This window comes from Carassius gibelio, chromosome A5 (assembly GCF_023724105.1).
Source record: "Carassius gibelio isolate Cgi1373 ecotype wild population from Czech Republic chromosome A5, carGib1.2-hapl.c, whole genome shotgun sequence".
Classification (NCBI taxonomy): Eukaryota; Metazoa; Chordata; class Actinopteri; order Cypriniformes; family Cyprinidae; genus Carassius; species Carassius gibelio.
Window position 1 is genome coordinate 12,512,225 of NC_068375.1, and position 22,698 is coordinate 12,534,922.

The 22,698-nt window shown below is 36.0% G+C and overlaps 4 protein-coding genes across 5 annotated transcripts; 2 read left to right on the forward strand and 2 right to left on the reverse strand.

Annotated features, from left to right (window-relative positions):
* Positions 1 to 90: 90 nt before the first annotated feature.
* On the forward strand, positions 91 to 11,963 carry LOC127994411 (high affinity copper uptake protein 1). Of its 2 annotated transcripts, none has more exons than XM_052591802.1 (5): positions 91 to 260; positions 5,548 to 5,687; positions 5,859 to 5,931; positions 6,567 to 6,735; positions 10,415 to 11,963. In XM_052591802.1, exons 2-5 carry the CDS (start codon positions 5,565 to 5,567, stop codon positions 10,614 to 10,616), a joined length of 567 nt encoding a protein of 188 aa, XP_052447762.1. In that variant the 5' UTR covers positions 91 to 260; positions 5,548 to 5,564; the 3' UTR covers positions 10,617 to 11,963. The 2 variants fall into 2 exon arrangements, with proteins under 2 accessions (XP_052447762.1, XP_052447761.1); XM_052591801.1 differs by lacking the exon at positions 91 to 260 and adding an exon at positions 3,791 to 3,958.
* Positions 11,737 to 13,368, reverse strand: LOC127994437 (anaphase-promoting complex subunit CDC26). The gene is made up of 3 exons (XM_052591803.1): positions 13,287 to 13,368; positions 12,928 to 13,033; positions 11,737 to 12,435 (listed from the first exon to the last, which is right to left on the reverse strand). Exons 2-3 carry the CDS (start codon positions 13,006 to 13,008, stop codon positions 12,250 to 12,252), a joined length of 267 nt encoding a protein of 88 aa, XP_052447763.1. The 5' UTR covers positions 13,009 to 13,033; positions 13,287 to 13,368; the 3' UTR covers positions 11,737 to 12,249.
* Positions 13,369 to 13,997: 629 nt separating this feature from the next.
* Positions 13,998 to 19,280, forward strand: LOC127994453 (U4/U6 small nuclear ribonucleoprotein Prp4-like). The gene is made up of 14 exons (XM_052591806.1): positions 13,998 to 14,146; positions 14,456 to 14,626; positions 15,256 to 15,442; positions 15,733 to 15,820; positions 15,918 to 15,997; positions 16,119 to 16,212; positions 16,293 to 16,387; positions 16,993 to 17,051; positions 17,173 to 17,296; positions 17,378 to 17,467; positions 17,633 to 17,755; positions 18,136 to 18,243; positions 18,347 to 18,465; positions 18,768 to 19,280. The coding sequence occupies exons 2-14, from the start codon at positions 14,464 to 14,466 to the stop codon at positions 18,959 to 18,961; spliced, it is 1,524 nt and encodes a 507-aa protein (XP_052447766.1). The 5' UTR covers positions 13,998 to 14,146; positions 14,456 to 14,463; the 3' UTR covers positions 18,962 to 19,280.
* On the reverse strand, positions 19,113 to 21,650 carry LOC127994469 (RING finger protein 224-like). Its single transcript, XM_052591807.1, has 3 exons — positions 21,415 to 21,650; positions 20,453 to 20,630; positions 19,113 to 19,703 (listed from the first exon to the last, which is right to left on the reverse strand). The coding sequence occupies exons 1-3, from the start codon at positions 21,492 to 21,494 to the stop codon at positions 19,419 to 19,421; spliced, it is 543 nt and encodes a 180-aa protein (XP_052447767.1). The 5' UTR covers positions 21,495 to 21,650; the 3' UTR covers positions 19,113 to 19,418.
* Between the last annotated feature and the right edge of the window lie 1,048 nt (positions 21,651 to 22,698).

Here is a 22,698-nt window from a genome sequence, read left to right on the forward strand (position 1 = left end):
ATTTTTATTGATTTAAATGACTATAGTATCAATGCTAATAAAAATTTAACTTGTTCAGGAGCTTTTGCTGTAGACTTTTATTGTGTATTATACATTCCGCGTTGTAGCGCACTTCACAGTTCACAGCTACTTCACTAAGCATCTCGAGCATCTCGCCGTTGCTCAGATCTGATTTTCTGTCCTCTCGAAACTGATGGTCTGAAGTTAATATCAAAGACACTGAAGGAAACCTGTGCACGCGGCCGTCGCATGCTGTCAAGGTGAGGTTTGTGTGTCTTTGCAGCTCACAGAAGTAGTTTTTTCCTCTGTAATCTCTGTTGCCATGACCTCTGAGAAGACATTAACACTTCTGCTCTCGACTCTTTGCCCTGCTTATTAACATTACCAACATTTTGTAATAATTTCTACTCAGCAGCAGATGATAATGTCTAAATGAGTCGGTTGTGCAGTATAAATGCTGGTCTGATTTTTTTCTAGTATCTAACGTTACATCAGAAAGTAAAATATAAGCTGGTTTATTGTCAAAATAGTTGTTCGTGCTGGTCATGCAGGTCATATGTTATGACTTTTAATAAACTTGAGTTATAAACCGATATCAGTCCGCTGTGCTTATGCATAATTAGTTTTAGAGTGCCCTTGAACAACGTTTGAAGCTAAAAATGAAAGGAATAACTCAATCGTTCCGTACACATAAGACTTTCTTTACAAATAAAAAAAAAAAAAAAAAAATTAGCTTATTTCATAATTTTAACCGTAATATTAATAGAGTATTTATTTATTTATAATTGCCTTTTAAATTTAGATTTGTTTATAGATTATGTTTGTAGATAAGTTTCTATTCCTAATAGTTTTAATGTTATTTTTAGTAATTTGCGATTTTATTTTATTTGGTTGCCAAAGTAGATTTTCGCATTTAATGTTAATATTTGATCTTATTTCGGATTTATTTCAGTAAAAAAAAAAAAAAAAAAACCTGTTTTATATAAAAAACTACTGATTGAGGATCAAGGATCAAGATTGTTACAGATATCTTTTACTCAGAATTTCCACCCAATAACATATTGTACAGCTTGACTTAACTAGAAGATATCACAGATATCACGAGTTTCACAAAATGTATAATGTTTTTAATATATTTTTTTTTTTTTTACATTTGCATGAAGTTTCCATGTTTTTAAGACAGTGCTCTGGTTTTTCAAATGAAAAGAAAAAATTGAGGTGTGAATTAAAATAAATATCTTCAGGCCCCTATCAGCTCAAGTGGACTACTTGAGAAGCACTGATTAAAACGTCAATGTTGTCAATGTTCAGTCAATGTTGTTGTTTTTTTTATATATAGTTTTGTGTGAGGAAATTTATTCTTGAAGTCCAATGTAACTCTTACATGCCATGAGATGAGAAAAGCAGCAGCTTGAATATTCTACTAAACTTTTCATTTGTTTTCTTTGGAAAGAGAGACAATGGTTGTTTGTTCATTATTTTTCATAAAATGGGTCTGGTAGGGTTGTGTGAAAAAGTGCACAATAAAAGAAAGCATGTGTAACTATTGTTAGACTACAAGGAACAATCCTTCTCATAACTTGCTTTTGTTCCTGAATACAGACTTTTTTTCTTCTTCTTAGTATCAAAGTGGGGGAAGGAAGGTCCCTGGATTCATTGTGTGTGTGTTTATTTATAGGTTGATTGTTTTGCTGAACCAGAAATCCAGGAAACCCTGGTTGGATGAGGTCCTTTGCTATATTTCATCTGCATTCTCCAGAATGTCAGTGATGTAGACTATCATTTTAGACTTTGGTACTACCATAAAACTGTTCATATTGGTTTCTGAAACAGACTTTGTGCAAGACTGTCTGCAAGTTGTTTTTTTATTTTAAACCAAAATCTGTTGGTTTCACTAACCACATGGTTCTTCTCAAATGAACGAGTGGCATCCAAGTGCCATGAGTGCATTTTGTTTCATTTTTAATTTAATATCTGGCATTACAGCCCAATCCTGTTTGCTTTTTTTAGCGTTCAGTCACGTCTGAATTCTCACAAACAAATGTCTAGATCATGTTACACACGCCAAACATCCATTTGGCATCAGAATTGTATTTCCCCCTCTTTCTGTAAATCTTATCATTGTAATATGAAAAATCTGAAATACAGAATTATTGAATCTTGATGCATTTTAAATTAAAAAATTTTAAATGTAAAAAAAAGAAACTACAAAATCTCTAATAGGATATATAAGTAATGTTAAATGTACATAATATATAATTCTTTTTAAACTTTACAGTAATAAGTTTAGCTTGCAATGAAAAATGCACAATGCAAAGCATTAGAATAGTGCTAAAAATAAGCTGAATTTTCCAGCATGGATTGATAATTCACCCTGTCTTTTTTCTAAAAGCATGTTATTGATCTTATTGGGAATGAATGCGTCAGAGCATGTCTTTATTTTTCATTTTGACCTTGTACTTTTTCAAAATGAACTCTTCCAATGAAACAACATGAGAATTGTTCCTACAGACTCAGCTCTTTTCCCACATGGTTTATAAGCTCTATTGATGGGACTAAACTACTAAAATAATTATTGTCATAATCATTAAAGGGTTTTTTCTTTTGCACTCTTTGTGATTTGTTTGGTCAACTTTATTTACATGATTTCTGTTAAACCTAACAAAATCATTTATTCAAATTCAACATTTGATTAGTAGACTGTTGAGAAATTTTGAACTGCTCCGTATGAGTCAACTGCTGCCTCACCTTGACCTCTGCACTAAAGCTGGACGATTACACTACTCGTGCTATTGAACACAGTTAATGCTAGTTCATATTGCCCCCTCAACATTCGTCTGCTTGCATTTCTGTTCTGTGACCTGCCAATGAGAAGGTTAATGCGGTCTGAACATCATAACCATCAGTAATGATTGACCAAATCCTTGTCGTTCCATGCATTTAAAAGATCATTGATACAATCACTTTTTAAGAAACGATTAATATGATAAAAGTTGAAATCGCTGTGCAAATATTTAATACTCAGACACTGTCTGTTGTTTATCTTTATGGTAACAAGCACACAGCTCATAATCTGAAACCTTGTACAGTTGAACATTGTTAAAAGCTGATCTTTGAACATTGATAATGTTTTTCTTAAAACACACGTACTGTCCCGAAGCACAGGTTTGCGTTATGAATGTTGAGGAAAAATCTAGTTTGCACAAAGTAATCAAAAGTTTGGACTTGACATTATTTAGAATTTAGTAATTTAGAAGTTAGTTTTCATCCACCATTTACTCAGAAAATGGGCAAAATATTTTTTTTGCAAAAGGCTGTCCCCATCCAATCTGCCTTTTACCAACAAATAAATAAATCGTCACATAATTTGATGAATTGCAAAAGACATAAAATAATTTGAATATTTTGGAATGTAGGTCTGATTTTACGCACTCTTGAACATTTATCAAGAAACAGCACTTTGATGGGAAAAGCAAATGCACACGTATACATTTGAATGTGTTTTACTTTATTTTCACAAAAAAAAAAAAAAAAAAAAAAAAGGGGGTGAGGGTGGTTACTTTGGGAAGGGATGCAATACAAAATTGTCGTTTTGTGGGCACTACATTATTGCCTTACTTCCATATGTGTTATTAAGATTTGTAAAATAAATGTGTAAAATAGTCATAATAGAGAATAACTTTTGACTGGATCTATAGTGAGTAAGAGTGGATGAAGAGAGGAGGTCTTTTCAGTGGGTGTGGTTAAAACCTTGTGATTGGATTAATGGCAGAAAAGGGAAATGAAAAGCAGATGAGAGGTCACATGAGAAGTCAGTGCTGTACGGCGAGCTGCACACTAGATTCCTACTGCTCTTCATGAACCCTATTGCTGTGGTGCTGAACTTTAGACGATAATTGCACCTGTTTGCGAGAGACACTTTGAGAAGGAAGCCAGCTGAGGTGACGGGTTTCCTTGGGTGAGTTATTTCTGGGGAAATTCTTCATTTTGTTTTGTGTTGTGCAGTTTCTTCCTTTGTTTCAGATTTTAATGACAGAAATGAATTAATGCAACACTTAGCCATCCATGGTATGTTAAATGCTAATACCATGGTACTAAATAATTACTGTGTAATCTGCCATAGAATTTACTATTTACATGCCAATTAAAAAAAAATAAAAAATAAATACCAGAAACATACTACCAAGATACATCAAACAAATAAAAAAAATAATTGGGGATCATTTAAGAAGGGATCTTGTACATGTTTTATACTTTCTGACTTGTAAAATGTGTGAAGACATTTTGTATGCTATAAGAGTAGTCACATGATACATTTTACTTCGTGACAACTTCTGGACGGTGATTAGGAAGACAGGATACAAGCTGACATTTATTTTCTGAATTTGTTGTTTTTCCCCATCTTTCGTTGCTCATTATAAAGGGTTGACATTGTTTGGGTTTATGAATCTGGGCTAAATATGAGGGAAATTTTCATTCCAGATTTGTAAAAGAGTAACTTTTTTAGTCAAGCAAGTGCACGCTGTCGCTGACTAATGGTTAGTACAGAGAGTATGGATAATGCATTCATTAGTCTGCTGTGTGTCACATACAGTCATCTGTGATGTGTGTTTTATCCCCGAGGCTGTCCCGAACCTTTAGGAAAGCCTGTTTGCTGCTTAATGGGGAAAGTAATTGTTTTATAGAGGTACGTATTATATTATCTGGCCAATGTTGTCAAAGTGAATAGCCTGGGGTTGTGGAGATATTCAATTACCGAAGGTCTCTTGTATCTGTTGTTGTTTAGTCAGAATTTGAACGCTTTTTATGAATTTAAAATAAGCAGGGACTTCACTTAATACACAGAAACAGAGTAGACTTTCAGTGGAGGGTTGGAAATCTCATAGGTTTTGTTCAAAATATCTTCGTTTGCGTTTTACAGATGAATGCTATATGAATGAATGAATACAGCTGCTAAAAACCACTCAGCTGGAGTATGTTCTCCTTTCATTTAGCAGAACAGTAATTGAATAAACTGAAGAACAGTTCTTTGTTATTCTAGAGAGTTGTCAAAACACACAACTAGGGAAACAATATATCGGCCCATATCGGTATCGGCCGATAAATGCTAACTTATGCTTTTTTTTTTTCTGTTATCTGTATCGGTCCAATAAGAAAATCTGGCCGATATCCTAATATCCTAAAGCCGATACACTTGAAACAGAAACGCTTGATCTCAGACAATTTGTAAGCATTATTAATGCATTATTTTATTTATTTATTTGACTTTTTTTGATGAAATTTGGTAATGGGAGAGTTCCCTGTTCAAACCAGGCTGCTTATGTTGAATTGTTTTGGGATGTGCCTTTTAATGATGAGACATTTTTTATAATCAGGCTCTCAAAAAGTATATAAAAACTTGGATACAGATTTATCAGCCAGCATATTGGTTATCGGCTTTCAAATAAAAATAAAACAAATAATAAGAATTATCGGTTATCGGCCAAAATGTTCATATCGGTGAATCCCTGAATCTTTAAGAATGTTTGCGCTCTGATCTCTCCCCAGAACCTCTGTTCAGTGAGATGAATATGTCAGATCCACACAGTGACCATGTGCACCCAACCATGGCGCCTGCTATCTCTGACCCTCATGGGGACCATACGACATCCCCCGACATGGGCCATGGGGATCACATGATGATGATGGTGAGACAAGCTGGAGTTCATTAAGTTTGGGTGTCAAACACAAATGTTATGTTCATTTAATCCTGTTGTTCAGTGGATGTAAGACTGCTTCTTCATTAACATATTATTAGAATTGTGGTTTTCGTTATGGTTCAACATAAGTTGAAAATGTTGCTTCATTTATACTTTCAGCAAATGACCTTCTACTTTGGCTGCAAAAATGTGGAGCTGCTATTTGCTGGGCTGGTCATCAACACACCAGGAGGTAAGATGCTTTGCTCTGTTTTCATCCATACATTGCAAGTCATTGGCCTCCAACATTATCTATTTATCATGTTTAGAATGTCATACAGGTTTTACTAGATTGTACTAGTTTTAGTAAGCTGATGCATCTTAATTTTGAGAACAAAGCAGGACATTTTTTTAACCAGGAAGTTAGATTGCACTGGGGTATTAAGAAGGTAACAGTAGCTGGGTTCCTGTTACCCTGTTTTTATGTGCATTTCGAACTATCGTATCAGATTGAAGTGATTGAAAAAATAAAAAAAAATAAATAAAAAAAGCCTCAATTCGCAAAAATGTTTTTACACTCACTTGAGGTGGTTTTTGACTTGTGTGAAAAAGGTTCAAGCGAATAACGGGAGATGGAAATACATTTTGCCAATAAATTCCTCCCAACGCATCAAAAAAGTAATGTGACTGCGCTATGGGACGGTAAATCCTGACTAACCAGCGGACTTATCTTGTTCCACAGCATCTAAAATGTTGTTATATGGTCATATACGGTGCTTGTTCGCAAATGTTTTGTTTGATATTCCAATTTAGCTCACAAGTTAAATTCTCAACTTTGGATGGAAACCCGGCTAATGTAAGGTTTCTTGTGTTGTAACGTTTCTCTAGAAATGGTAGGGGCGTGCATTGGTGTGTTCCTGCTGGCTGTGTTCTACGAGGGTCTGAAGATCGGCCGCGAGTTCCTGTTGAGAAGGAATCAGGTGAACGTGCGTTACAACTCCATGCCTGTCCCAGGAGCTGATGGCACCGTGCTCATGGAGACGCATAAAACAGTCGGGTCAGTGAATACAGTACTCATGTTTTCAGAAGGTCTGCACAGGTGTTAGTAAATGCCAGTGGTGTCAAAAGTACTGGCATTCATTACTCAAGTAGAAGTATAGATACTAGGGTTTAAAAAGACTTTTGTAGAAGTTGAAGTATCAACTCAAGCTTTTTACTCAAGTAAAAGTGTAAAAGTACTGGTTTAAAAAACTACTTAAAGTATAAAAGTAAAAGTAATGTAAGGGGAAAAAAATGCCATTAAGATGGTGTGCACATCCCAAACATCCAATTAGGACGCAGGTGCGAGACAACTGAATGATATAGACAAATAAAGAAGTGAAGTCTGAACACTGAAAACTACTGCTCCAGAGGAATTTAATCAAGCAACGTTTCGACCTTCAGGTCTTCCTCAGCCGCATATATGCCCATTTAAAATGAACGCACTTTAGTACAATGCAAATACATTAAAGGACTAGACATATGATGACTAGTTGCCAATAAGTATTGTTATGGTGCAAAAAGTCAAACTTCAGAGGCTTGTCATCAATAACTTGTGATTAATCAAAAACTAAAACTGAAAAAGAAATCATAATCCTGATACTTTCTTGATTGATAGCTTCTTGTATTCGGTACATACGTCTGCTATGTCCAGTGTTCGGGGGGGAACGAGTTACAAAGTTGGTATAGCCTACTTATCACAACATTGTCAATCACATCGTCAATCGAAAACGCTAATTTATTAAAACGTCTCGCTACCGAACTACCTACAGTAGCTTAATTTGTGGAGGACGAAGAAAAAGCACTCATTTGGTAAATGAGCCAGTGAGAAATAATAACTTTTAAGTAGGGTCCAGTGCCTTTTCAATACTTTTAAAACGGTACCGGCTCCTAAACGGTGCCTGAACCTATACTTAAAAAAAAAAGAACCACAAAAAAACTATGGATAACTTTAAAGAACATTACAAATATTTAAAATAAATCCATAGCTTGTTGTGCAAGTTGTGCTTCCCTTAATCTAAGGCTAATAAATGTATTTCACAATCTGGGTCATTATTTTAATACAAAACCACACATAATGTTTCTACTGTATCTCTGTCACTCACTCTGATATTTAGTTAAGATGAGTGCTGTCTGTCACTGTCTTAAATCAGTTCTGTGAATTACTGTATGGTCATTCTTTATAAAGTAGCAACAATGTCGTTTTTAAAATACAGTACTGTGCAAAAGTCTTATGGAAAAATTAGTGTTTTCTCCCCAAAAAGGGTTTTAAGACAGTTATTTATATCTTTTGCTGTAGTGTGTCAGTAGGAAATATCAATTTGCCATTAATTTTAATAATAATCTAGTGTGATTTTGAATGCACAAGCAGTTTGACAATGGCGAAATGAATGTTTGGAAATGTAAACTGATATTTTATACTGACACACTACAATAAAATATATAAATAACTGTCCGAACACCATTCTTTTAAGTGAAAATACTAACGTGTCTAAGACTTTTGCACAGTAGTGTATGTATAAAGTACGTATGATTAAATTAAGTATATTTAAGTAAGTGTAATTAAAGTATGTGTTCGTTCATATGTGTTAAGGGTTAGATTTTCGCTGGAGGAAACGGCTGTGGTGTGATGAGCGAAAACTTTACAGATGAGAAACCGACTGCTATCTCGTGACCTTTTGTAAACTGTATTTATGACAAAGAACTGCACAGATATTCTAACAATCTATCGATAAACACATACCTCTTGTCCTCTGTTTGTTTAAGTGCGCATGCGCTGCTCCGTTCGTGGTCTTCTCCTCTGTGGATTGAAGAGCGCGCTGAAAGACGGGAGGAGACCGGTCTGATGCTGGTTTCATGTGGAATTTAAGCGGACTGACTGAGGCGATCGGGATACCGGTTCCATACCCAACCCTACTTTTAAGAAATATATTTTTTTATAAACGAACCCAAAAACTGTCTATGTCCTTGCTCGAGTGTGATGTGATTTGTGTCACGTGCAGGTGTGATGGATCGCGTACAGACCAATAGGGTGTCGGAATGGTATATGTTTATACTTCTCATCCAACCACAATCAAATTCAATCCATCCGGATGGCGCGATTTATCTGGATAGTTTTTTTTTTTTTTTTTTTTTTTTTGAATGATGACAAGCCGGAATGAAAACAAGCCGAAAATGAAATAGCAGTAACGAAGCTATTTTTAAAATGTAAGGAGTAGAAAGTACAGATACTTGCCTGAAAATGTAAGGAGTAGAAGTAAAAAGTCGGCTGAAAAATAATCACTCAAGTAAAGTATAGATACCCCAAATTTCTACTTAAGTACAGTAACGAAGTATTTGTACTTCGTTACTTGACACCTCTGGTAAATGCAATATAAAAAAGACTTCTTTCTTGGTCAACCTCCCCAGTTTTATTGTGAATGATTCATCATTTCACGATATTGTCTTAGTAATCTTTCATGCACTTGAAGGAACTTTTCCTTTCAGCAGTTATCAGGACATGTGTGCCATTCAGTTTCACATGAACTGCATGACATGATAAAAGTCAGAAGTGTTGCGAAATTAATTGCATGTTGACCTTCAAGTTATAAAGCTTGAAACTGCTCCATAAACGTGACCATTAGCCCCAACCAAATGGTCCTGTAATATATATATATATATATATATATATATATATATGTATATGTATATGTATATGTATATGTATATGTGTGTGTCATAGTAACGTTAACATTATTTTAATAATTACAAACCCAAAAAGTATACATGGCAAATCTAAACCAATCTGACAGTTTGCTGGATCTGTTGGGCAGGGGTTTATGGAAGTCTATTTCTGCCTCAGTTCAAAAATCAGAAGACAATGACATTAAGTTATAACTATGAGATAAGAAATCTAAATTATGAGATGACATTTCAGATGCATGACATACTAGGTCATAATTATGAGATAGAAAGTCATAATAAAATAAAAGGTCAGAATAATGACATACTAAGTCATAAATCTAAAATAAAAAATAATAAAAAAAACTCAAACCTGATCAAGTAAAAATTGTGATTAAAATGTCAAAATAACAAAGTGGAAATCATGGGATAAGCCATAGTTTTGACACTCAAAATTGAGAAGTCATAATATAACATAAAAGTTAAAATTAAGAAATCAGTTGCAATTCTGCGATTAAAGTCATAAGACAATTAACTTTAAAAATTTCATTTATCTCACAGTTTGGACTTTATCTCATAATTAGATTTACCAATACATTGGCAAATGATAATAGTTCATAATCATATAAAGACATGCTTGCTAAATTAAATAAATGGCCTTTATAGTGTTAGTACTAAAGCAAAATGATTCCGATATTATCTTTGTTATAAGATGCATAAATATAAGATATGTCAACTTATTAGTATACTATGCAATTTTTTTTTTCAGTGTCTTTTTCAAGCAGCACCTGGCTCTTGATTTAAAACCTTTTCCTTTCATCCCTGCTTTTTGAATGATGAGGTCAGTGAAAAACAGGCAAACATGACTCAATCTTAAGCCTGTTTAGACTGATTTTACCTTCCCGTGTATGTAGTCACTGCCACACGAGTGACCTCTGTGAGGTAAACATGCATTTGACCGGTTCTCTTCTCACTGCTGACCTGACATTTGTAATCCTCTAATGAACTAAAAGCACCTCTTCTGTTCTCTCCTCCAGCCAGCGAATGCTGAGTCTCGCACACTTTCTCCAGACCTTTCTTCACATCATCCAAGTGGTGGTCAGTTACTTCCTCATGCTGGTGTTCATGACGTACAACGGGTACCTGTGCATCGCAGTGGCGGCGGGCGCCGGCCTCGGCTACTTCCTGTTCAGCTGGAAGAAGGCAGTGGTGGTTGATATTACAGAACATTGTCATTAACCTCTCTTGTGTGTAACCTCAAAAAAACAAAAAAAAAAAAACACTCAATTCACAATCCCAACATGCACCGCAACTCTACATGTGCAGAGCAATATATGAATTCATTCGTCTTGGTTAATATCAGCCAAGTGGCTCTATTATTTTTAAAGCTCTGTTTTGATTTGTTTTATTCAAATCAGCTCCAGATTTCATATCCCGTCCCAGTAATCACACATGAGTGCACAGTCTACCTCCATAGTGCTGAGAGCCACAACTGACATTATTTGTAATAATCATTTGATCTCATGGATTATTACGCTCATGAAGGTGCTTCTGGGTGTGAAACAACCTAAATAAACCCTTTGCCTTAAATGAGGGACCACACACATACACCCAAGAGGGCGACTGTAGACTCTAGAAGCAAAACTGGATCTGGTGGACCCAATATACAAGCACTACTGGCAGGAGGGTGTTTTTTTTTTTTGCTTTTTGAGGTTGTTATGGCCAAGTGTTTCAAATCATTGAAACTGTGGTTAATAATCAGCGACCATTGTTTAGACATAAACACTGGACTGAGTGATGTTTGCACAAGAAAGAGAGGTTTTGGGACAAAGTCGAACTTTGCACCCTTTGGAGAGTTTTTAAGTAAATATGGAGAGACTGGTGGAAAATAAATCATATCTGATGCCAGTGTCACGGTTTCTTTTTATAATTTATATTTGGGACACCCTGCGATTACAGTGTACTTGTTATCAGTCTTCTGACAATCTTTTTATGTTATGACATTTTTTAAAATGTAAATTTGGCACATTTGTGATGTTGTGCAAATCATGAGCTGTTCAAGATAATAAGGTCATCGCTCGGATAGTTACAGGGTTCCAGTCCAGAATGTGAATTATATGTTGAAATTGGGGATAATTATGCTCCTTAATTAAAAGGGGTGTGTCTTTTACATATGGGACCCAATTAAAGTGCCCAAAGAGCGTCTCAATTGCTTGAAAAAAATAAAGGCCTTCTTACTGAGAAAATCGCAAAACCACCTATTTCAAACCATGATTTAAAGTATTTTAGTTAAAAGCAGAAAAGCTGTTCTAAAAGAAAGTATTCACATCATGTTTTTGTAGCAGAACTGGATCTGTGGTTTTGATCAATTTTGCAGATTTATTTTAAAAGCAAAGCAAGTCTTCATCATCTTAAGAGGGAAAAACCACAAGCCTTTGTGTAGAAGCGCTGAACCTTATTTCCAGTGCTGAGGCAATGTTAAGATTTCTCAGTCTGTTTACAGTTCAGTCATGTCTGTAGAGTTTGAAATATAAACAGTACTGTAATCAATGAAAACTAATAAATATAGTATTATCTGAATAATAATTGTTGTGACCACCTCATTTATAAACCAACCTGTTTTTGATGTTCACCTATAAAATGTTTCTCCTTCTTGTATTTACAGTGAAGCCAAAAGACACAATTTCCTACATCCAGCTAACAAGATTTAATTTATGCTGTAGAAAAATAGTCCTTTGTATCTGTTGTCACAAACACACATTTAACCAAAAGGCTTTGTCTATTTCAGGGCAGCTGATATCAAATCAGATTATGTATGTTTGTGATGCAGATTTCCAACACCTTGTAGTCCACTTTTCATGTCTGCAAATTGTCAAAACTGAAGGTTCCCAAAAAGTGATGGCAAAGTGTTGGGCTTTGGGTGGGGTTTGTAACCGATCCGCTCATGGATCATCTGCTCCCTGGTCTTCCCGTCCGTCCCGCCAGCGGATGCTCCGCTCATCTCGCTGGATGTGGCCACACCAACTACATCCACCTCTTCCCTCTGTTTCTTTCGACTCTGGACAGACATGGGAAAGACATGGGGAGATTATTAAAATAAAAATACGATTTCATTTGTGATACATGTCCCGTGAGTAATTCACTGGAATGAAAATTAGAATCTCTAATTATTCTTCCCAAATCCTCGCCTCTTATTCTAGGCTTCAATTCTCTGAAGAATAATGTCACCTCATTGGACCCAGGTTTGGAAAATGCTTATTGCGTCCTTAGACTTAAACTTTCACTGACTGTTTACAGTTTTTTTTTAAGTTACTCTCATAATCGCCGCAGAGCATTATGGGGTTAAGGAAAAGTAGAGATAAACCAGCTTCTTCTAGTACATCAGTTTTTTTTCAAGGTAGTATTCAGTTCTTTAGCTTGTTTTACCAACTGCTTATGGCTCGACTGAGCCTGGTTTCTCCCAAAGTTTTTCCTCCTTTACTGATGGTTGCATGGATGATGACACTACCTACACATTTTCAGTCCTACGTGGAATTGATCAGAATTTTACCTCCAGCTCTTTCTTGACACTTTCAAACTCCTCTGTGTCGTCCAGCTTGAGCTCCAGGCGCGTGGGCTTCCTGCGCAGCATCTTCACGTCACCGGCCTCCTGTTGCCTGGAAACGCATCGTTAAGTAATGCAGATTCTGTCCATTCAATGAATCGAGTCCTGTTGCTGCAATGTAACGTTATTGTTAAGCTGCTACATGCTAATTATTAGCACACTAACTTTGAACTCTGAGTCTTAAACAGTAACAAACAGCAGAATGATTAACTATGAAGATTGTCGTTTAGGTTATTCAACATGACAGATAAACGTCAAACCATTCAAAATTAAATAGACGACTGTTTTCACACCACAATACTTACCGCGCTCACACACGCTCGATCTCCACCGGAAGTCTTGAGGGGAATTATGGGAAATGTAGTTAAAGCGCGTAGAAAGCGGAGGCGTTGAGAAGTAACTGAATAAATTGAAATTGAATGCTGACTTCTTTGAAGTGTTTGAATTGTTTCATAACTGTTTTACTGTGTGTATTTAGCTGAAAGGCCCACAATAAAAGTAGCACTTAAAATAATAGCATTAAAAAGCCCATAAGCCCATCATGAAGGGGGAATAAAGAATGGTATGCGACAAAAATAATTCAAATAATAATAATAAAAAAATAATAATAATAACAAATTTATAATTAAGTAAAAAACTCATATTCAGTCCTATGAGGTCTCAATATGACTTAAGATAATTTAAAATAAGTAAATAAAAAACATTAAAATAAGCCATAGCATTTATAAAACCAATAATTATTTCCTCATTTTACCTCACATCTTTAATAGCTGTCTTGTTTGAACCTGGATTAATGCTGTACCCTTATTTTACAACTGTGATTATGATTTAGACCTGAAAAAGTCTTAAAATAAAAACATTGGGGAAAATGGTTCTAGCTTCAAAATATTGTTATGGAAAATGGGGGACCCAATAAAGGAACACACATCAGCGTAATATGAAAAATATTAAATTGATAATGTCGAAGATCTGTCATAATTTCATCCGCTGGGTGTCACTATTTATTTTCGTAGCGCGTGAAGAGTCACAAAGGCGGATATGACGACATACTGTGCGCCGTTTAGCCCGCGTCGTGTGTTCGTGTTTGTAGACAGTACACGTTAGATCTCATATAAACAACCTGTTTTTAAAGCAAACTAGTTGTGTATTTGTGAAAGGATAAAGGGTGAGTGAAGAGTTGGTTAAGCTTAACGAGTTTCTCTTTATTTAGCTAAAATTAGTTTCTGAACTTCTTGCAAAAAGTACGTTACTGTTCTGTGATATATCACATGATAGTAACGTTACTGAATGATATTTGTACTCGTATAACTTACAGTGGTGTTTATATGGTACTTCAATGTAATTAGAGGAAGTATTTAATATAACTATTTGATAATATCGAACACCTAATCAACCAAAGTAAAATTTAGGTTGATGAATATTGTAGAACTGTCCATACAGGATTTGTAAAAAAGATATTGTGATTCACACACAGCTGAAAAGATGTCGGATGAAGACGAAACTCCAGTCGTGAAGAAGGCCAGGATCTTCTATGGAAGTCTTGAAGAAAAGGAGAAGGAGCGTCTCAGCCGAGAAGGAGTATCTTCTGCTGCCAGAGATGCTGTTAAAGCTGGCATCAAGGCTGGGAATATTAACATCTCCAGTGGTAAGTCCGATATTCTTTATGTATTTCATACTTTTTTTATAACTTAATATTCGTAATATTTCAGTATGAACACTTGCCAGACTGAAAAAAAAATGATTTAGTTTATTAGAAAAAATATATTAAAATGTAATAATCAAATATGCTGATTTGTATTTCAACAAAATCTTAATCTGATATGATACACCAAGCTTTTGAGGAACATTTAAATATTCTGTATCTCTCAGTTATTGTATGGCATTGAATTAAATGTGTTGTCCCCCCATAATACAAACTAAATGGCTTTGATTTATTAATATTTTTTAGCTTTGAAACTAAGCACTTAAATATTTTACTAGGACATAATTGGGATACAGAGTGACAGCTGATATTTATTTTATATATATATGCATGTGTATATATATAAACGTTTTTTTTTCCTCCTCCATATTTTGTTGTCATTGTATCATATTATTTAGGCCATAAAAGCCTGATGTATCAAACAAAATACAAAACATTAAACAATTATGCTTTGTTTTTATATATAACTAAAACGTTCAAAAGACGCTTAATCTGTAACCTATTCTTACTTTGTGACAGGAAATGATGTTTGCTCTTCAGCAGTGTAACTTGTTTCTTTTTCCTCTCCTCAGGCGAGTCTATGGAGATGGAGGAGCATGTGAGTGAGCGACAGGCTGAAGTGCTGGCAGAGTTTGAGCGCAGAAAGAGAGCGAGACAAATCACCGTCTCTACTGATGATGTTGAGGTCAAGGCCTGCCTCCGAGCTCTTGGCGAGCCAATCACGCTGTTTGGGGAGGGGCCTCCAGAGCGACGAGAGAGGTGGGTGGACAGGTTTTTATTTAAAAATTTAATTTATTCCTGTGATGGCTAAGCTGAATTTTCAACAGCCTTTATTCCAAGTGTCCAATAAACGGTTTTTTTTTTTTTTATCATCTTATCAGCGCATATGAAAACAGCTGTGCTGCTTAATATTTTTGTGTAAATCTTAGTCTTTTGTAACGTTATAAATATATATTGTCAGTTTTGATCAATTGAATTAATCTTTTAACTCCTAAAAGTATTCACTTCTTTTTCAGTTTTAGTTGTTTCTGATGTCTTGTTCTCCACAGATTGAGGAACAAACTTTCAGTAGTGGGTCCTGACGCCTTGAAGAGGTCAAAGAAAGAGGATGAAAAAGCAAAGCGGACTCAAGATGACGTAGGAACTCCTGTTTTATTTGTTGTGTCCTACTTTCAGGAAGTTATAGTTGTTTGTCGTAGATTTGAATGACTGAAGGAAGGTGTGTTTTGTGCAGTATCAGCAGACGTGGTACCATGAAGGACCCTCATCTCTGAAAGAGGCGCGCATTTGGTTAGCCAAGTATTCACTGCCCAGGTACGCACAGGACAGATGTTATTTTTCCAGTATCTAAGAATATAGATCTAAAATGCAGCCAGATGACTATTTGGTGTATTTTAAAAGCTAGTTCTGTGTTTTTGTTTGTTTGGTTCTCCAGGGCAGTGGAAAGGTTAGATGCCGCAAGGGCACATAAAGAGATTCCAGAATCTACAAGAACAATAAAACAGCAAGAGCTTCACAAGGCCCTACGGGTACGACAGCATGCCTTTATGATGCTTTGTAATGGTCTTGCACTTTTAATGCTGTATTTAATTATTACTGTTTTATTTAGAATGTGAATAACTTCTGCAGCCAAATTGGCGATGACCGTCCAATATCTCACTGCCAGTTTAGCCCCAACTCTAAGATGCTTGTGACTGCTTCATGGTTTGTTTTATCATATATTTTACGGTGTTATTTAATCATTTCATACACATCATTCAAAAAACTTCTGTTTTAAGGTTATTCATATATGCTTTGTATGCTTTCGCATGCATTGTAATAATGCAGTGAGGTTTTTGAATGAACAGGGAGTCCTACAACAGAAAGTATGGCTCACACACATGATCAATGAGAAAGCCTTAATTCAATTACATGAAGGGACAGAAGCAACTCAGAAACACATCGAAGAACTGTGGCTACTACAACCTTACCTTAGTTTAGGCACTTCCTGTAAAGTGAGGATGTTTTCAAAAGTCCTGCTTGTAGTCTATGCTTATCATGTAACTTATATTAATTAAATCAAATTAATATTTTGGAGTGAGCACATTGTGCTTGTAAAATAGAAACCGTTCTCCTTGATTTACTTGCAGGCTGGTTGTTGGACATACTGTGTGTTGTAGGACTCCTTGTTCAACCAATAATTTCTCTGCATTAATAAATTGTCCTTTAAAAAAAGAATGTTTGGAGACAAAATAATATTTTAATGTATGTTTTAAAATACTTTTTATATTTGGTCTAAAAACATGTCTGAAAATATTTATTTGATGTAGGAGTGGCTTGTGTAAATTGTGGAGTGTCCCAGATTGTACGCTTGTACGCACGTTAAGAGGTAAATATATCGAAATGATGTTCTGTAGCGTTTGTTTTTCAAGCTGTGTCATACATTTCATTCCAGTTTACAATACAGCTTTTACCACTGGATTCACTCAAGGTAAACTCTTCTTTCTCAGGTCACAATACCAACGTGGGAGCGATTAGCTTTCATCCTCAAGCCACACTCACACTCGAGGAGTCCGATGTCAACATGGCCTCCTGTGCTGCGGATGGATCTGTTAAGCTGTGGAGTTTAGACAGGTGTGTATTATTAGTATTTAACATCTTGGTCTCGATTTCTAAGAAGTAAAACATGTAACATTCACCTGTTCTTATCTGTAGTGATGAGCCTATAGCAGACATTGAGGGGCACTCTATGAGAGTGGCGCGGGTGGCCTGGCATCCCTCTGGACGTTTTCTGGGCACAACTTGGTATGAATATATTTTCTGTTTTTATATATATATATATGTATGTATGTATTTTTTATTTTATTTTTTATAATAAAAATTGAGGTAAATGCAAAACGATGGTATGAATATTGGTGTTGGGATAAAACTTTTCTTTCATATATTTAACCGATTTATCTTTTTCATTAGCTATGATAACTCATGGCGACTTTGGGATCTTGAAGTTCAAGAAGAAATTCTGCATCAGGAGGGTCATAGTAAAGGTGTCCATGACCTGCACTTCCACCCGGATGGCTCTCTGGCAGGAACTGGGTAAGGGCCTCGCACTAAACCCTGAGGCACTCCACTGTTTTTGTACAGGAATAAGCACGACACTTGATCTATACATTTACATCAATGCTCTTATGGGTCCAAGTATGTCCAGTTTAGGACCAACCAAATAAAAAAAAATGTATAAATAATTTAATCCATCATACATGTTTCCTAATCTTAACCCTAATCCCTCTGATTGTAGCATTGTTTTTTCCAGTATTTGCATTACCAGAGCCTGAACCAATTAGTCCGCCGCATAATTTTATAATTGTTCATTCATTCTGCTTTTGATTGGTTGAATTAGTTCAAAAGGATTTATACTTGGCTTATTAATCTGTCAAATGCTGTGTTAATGTTATTCATTATTGCTCCATGTACAGTGGTTTAGATGGATTTGCTCGTGTCTGGGACCTGCGGACTGGTCGTTGTATCATGTTCCTGGAGGGCCACCACAAAGAGATTTACAGCATCAATTTCTCACCAAACGGGTGAGTAAAAGAAAGCCCATGTGAACATTTTAAAGATTTAGTAGAGCTGTTTACTGTTATTTGAGCTTCATTTGATAATTACCCTGAAATCCTCCTTGGGCAGCTTTCACGTGGCAACAGGAAGTGGAGATAACACCTGTAAAGTGTGGGACCTTCGTCACAGAAGGTGCATGTACACTATTCCTGCCCATGAAAACCTTGTGTCTTCAGTCAAGTTCCAGCGTAAGTATTCAAGTCAAAGAGGGCATATATCATTTAGAGATTATTCATGCAAATATAACATACTCATTTACTCACATTTACTTTTAAATAAACACTGTTGACATTCAGCAAAATATCATAGTGTTCCACAAAAGAAAAGGTCACATGGCTTTTGAGTGAACAAATATTGTAGTGTTTTTTTTATTAAGGTCCATAGGTCTACTGTCTGTCAAAGTGAATGAGTCTAAATTCACCTCGACTGAACTTGCAAAATTGTGTAACATTTTTGCAATGTTAATATTAACAGAGTTATTTCCTTTTAGCTAATGATGGCCATTTTTTGCTGACTGGTGCGTATGACAACATAGCCAAAGTGTGGACCCATCCAGGCTGGTCACCTCTGAAGACCCTGGCAGGGCATGAAGGGAAGGTCATGGGGCTTGACCTTTCACCTGACGGACAGCTCATTGCAACCTGCTCTTTTGACCGAACCTTCAAACTCTGGATGTCAGAATGAGAGTCTGTTTGTCTTGTTATATTTTCATTAAGAATCTTTATACAAGTGTTTTTTTTTTTTTAGTTTTAAAAAGCTGGAAAACAACTCAGGAGATCTTTAAACTGGGAGCTGACTGTCAGTTCAAATGTGTAGTAACAAGCATTCTAGTGGATTGTCGGAAGATCTGAAATTCAGTATGTTTATTCTTAAATATTCATCATGTTAAAGGTCTCTTCATGTCCATATATCCGATTCCGGTTTTGAACGCTGAGTTGTGCAGAGTTTGTCATATTACTAATCCATTTGGGTACCAAAATAAAATGCAATTTTGCAATGTTAATTTTTTTATGGTTTCTGAACAATTCCGTTGTGAATTTTTTATATTTTTTATTTATTATTATTTTTTAATCTCACTTTCAAAGAGTCTGTGCACCATCCCCAGCAGAAAGCGATTGATAGCTGGCATGTGATTGTGAATCTAGCGCCACCAGCAGCAGCAGAGCAGGCAGTGCTTGCAACAATGGTTCCTGTGGAGGCGACGCTCTGCTCCTGCCACATTGGCCCAGGCTGAGGGTGGTTGATCTGTGATTGGCTGCTTTATAAAGGAGGGCTTGGTCTCAAGTGGTGCTTGCTGGCTGTGGGTTCGCTGGTTTTCCACTTCAGCTTTAACACCCAGAAATGCTGCCAGGTCTAGGTCTAGTCCGGTGGCACCGCTGCGAGGTAGCGGAGTGTTCTGCCGGCACTGTGGACACGGGATCCACATCTGTGGGGAAAGACACTTGAGTTACTTACAACCATCTGACACAGCTGAGCTGAGGTGTGTAATACAGTGCATCAACTATCAGAATTCAAAAGTCAAATCATATTCATTTACATACAACTTTTATACAATACAGATGGTTTCAAAGCAGCTTCACAGTGAACAACAAGAAAATAACAAACTTTTGTCAATTATACAGCAGCTCTACATCAGGTGTAAATCATATTAGTTAAATATTAGTGCTTATCAGATGATGTTTGTAGTTAATATAATTGCTCATTCATAAAGTTAATTGGAATAAAAAAACAATTTTTGAACTCTTTAAAACTGACCTTTGGGGAAAGAAATGCATTAGGAAGCAATCTCCTGAAGTAAACACTTGAAAGTAATCTGTACTATTCAACTATTTATTATCTACAACTTTTTATTCTAGTAATGTATCTTTTCTCTTTACCCCTAACAAACATGTTATATATGTACAAATAAATAAATAGGTTGTAATAAATACGTACTAGTAAATAAAAAAGGTTTTATCACTTCAGGAAGTCAACATATGAATACTTAGATTTTTCGATGCATATTAAAATTTTAATGTTTCTTACAGTGGTAGGCTACATCTGACTACAATTTGTTAGAGCTAGATTATTATTGGTTTTCCTCATGCAAACCACAAGATGGGCGAACCTGACTATTTGCACTTTGAAATAAATCGTGATATTTGTGGTGAAGCGTTTAGGTAACTCGAGTCCCACCTGCTCATTGATGAGGGTGTCCAGCCGCTTCAGACAGGCCTGGCAGAACGTGTGACCACAGTAGAGTTTGCGCGGGAGTCTCTCTCCCAGATTATACGCACTGTAGCAGATGATGCAGTCCAGCTTCCGGCTCTCCCTGGAGGTCTGTGCTCCAGTCTCCTCAGACACATGCGAGGCCCTACAGAACGAGCTCAGTGTGATACAAACATCTCTGGGTGTTTATTCCGAGATGGTCAGTTCTGACTTTGCGATGGCTAATTATTGGTGAAATAAAATTTTCGGTACAGAGCCGGACAATTTTTTTTTTTTTTTGTATCATTACAATTAATGTTTTAGAAAATATAAAAGCAACTTTGAACATCCACTAAAAATGTCTGGAACCAGCTGGTTAAAATTATTGACATTTCCCCCCACAATATTGTACTCTTCCAGACACACAAGGTCAGTCGTTAAAGAGTGTAAGTCGAGACGTATGTATCTGTTTACTATTTGTGGACAGCAGCAATAAAATCTGTATACACATAGAGGTAACAGTAAAATATCTGTTTGCTGTAGGTGCTTAACCTCTAAATTTTCTCTTTTTTTTTTTTTTTTTACAAACCAGCGGTGCATATCCAAACAAACACAAAACATAACCATAAACATACAGTGTGCTCCAGGCTTACAAAAATATTTGATGGAAAAAGTTTTATTTGCATGACTTGTCAGAGTCATTTCATTGTTTATATTGAGAGCATGAAGAGTAAGGAATGTTTATTTAATGAAAATCATCTATATATTTAAATGATATTCATATTTAATAAGAAACACATGCATGATCTTAATCTTGAATAATAAAATACATTTCCCTCGTTCATTTCATTTTCTTTTAAAATAAGCAATAAATCATGTATGTTTGTTTTAATATGACATAAGCAAGTTCCCGTAACTTCACTAATGTATGTTCCGTGCAGAAGGTCTACCTGTCCACTTCATCCTTGGGTCGGTTCTGTGTGCCATCGGTCTCTTGAGGTTCTACCGCTCCGCTTGCAGGTCCATCCATGTTTAATGTACTAAAAGTCCAACTTCAGTTACCATTTTTCTGCCGACTCTGTCTTGGTTTCTCCATGCTTCACATCCTTTGTCAGATAGTTTAACACTTGAGTGCACCCCTGTTGCTTTCCCAGCAGCTCTCTCTCTCTCTCTCAACCGTCCAATCACAACTGCCTCTCTGAAATGGAGGACAAACAATGGCGTGCTTCCTCTTTAATAATTAAGTACCGCCTGTCGAGGTGGACCTATGCCTTTAAGCGACACAACTGCACCACGTTCACCCTTTGGTGGTTGAGTTGCATGTTGTTGAGCAGGTGTTTTAGTATTTAAGTCAAGAGTTGCACTTTTATGTATCTTCTAAGCTCTTGGTATTAGCTGCTCTGTTATTTCTTCTTACTAATTAAGTAAGTAACATCTTGTTATTCTGTCTTGCATATAATAAGGAAAATGTCTGATGGTCCAAGAGGGAAGGAATGGTTAAAATAAGAAGATTTGGGAATAGTTTTGTGGGAAAAAACAGGAAATTAAAGACATTAGACACGTTTAGGGTGTAAGAAAGTAGAATGGGAGGAGGACGTATCACTTTACAGTCACAAAACAGGCCTGAAATTCAAGCCTAGTCGCCCACAGACAGTCTGTCATCAGCGTTTCCCTCCCTTCATCACCCCCACACCACGGCTACTGGCAGAGAACTATGACCAAGAGAAAGTGAAGCAGAAGGAGGTACAGCTAAATTAGAGTCACGTTAGACCTAATGAGGGTTAATGAGATCTGGTGACCCGTTTCCTCAGATGTTGGGTCCTTAGCAGAGTTTGAGCTGATCACCTGAACCAAAACAGTGTAAAAAAACCTCCACCATACACTTTACACCAGCAGATGACAGCACAGAGCAAAGGGGACCTGCTTTTTTAAATGAGATCTCTTCAGTTTATTTTGATATGTAGCGGTACTACTATGTTTTAGACCACTATGTTTGTATCATCTACCCTAAATAAGAAGAAACAAAGGAACACAAGACAAAGTTATTAGAAGCACTATGAAACTGAATCCAGTATGGTAACATCGCAACCCAGTCCTTATGAAACAAAAATATATTGCAGTATATTGGAAAATATAAAGTAATACATTAGGCATATATTCTTATATATATTAATTTTTTCCAATATATTGCAATATATTGAAAGCGGCAATCATTTGTATATTTTGCAATTTAT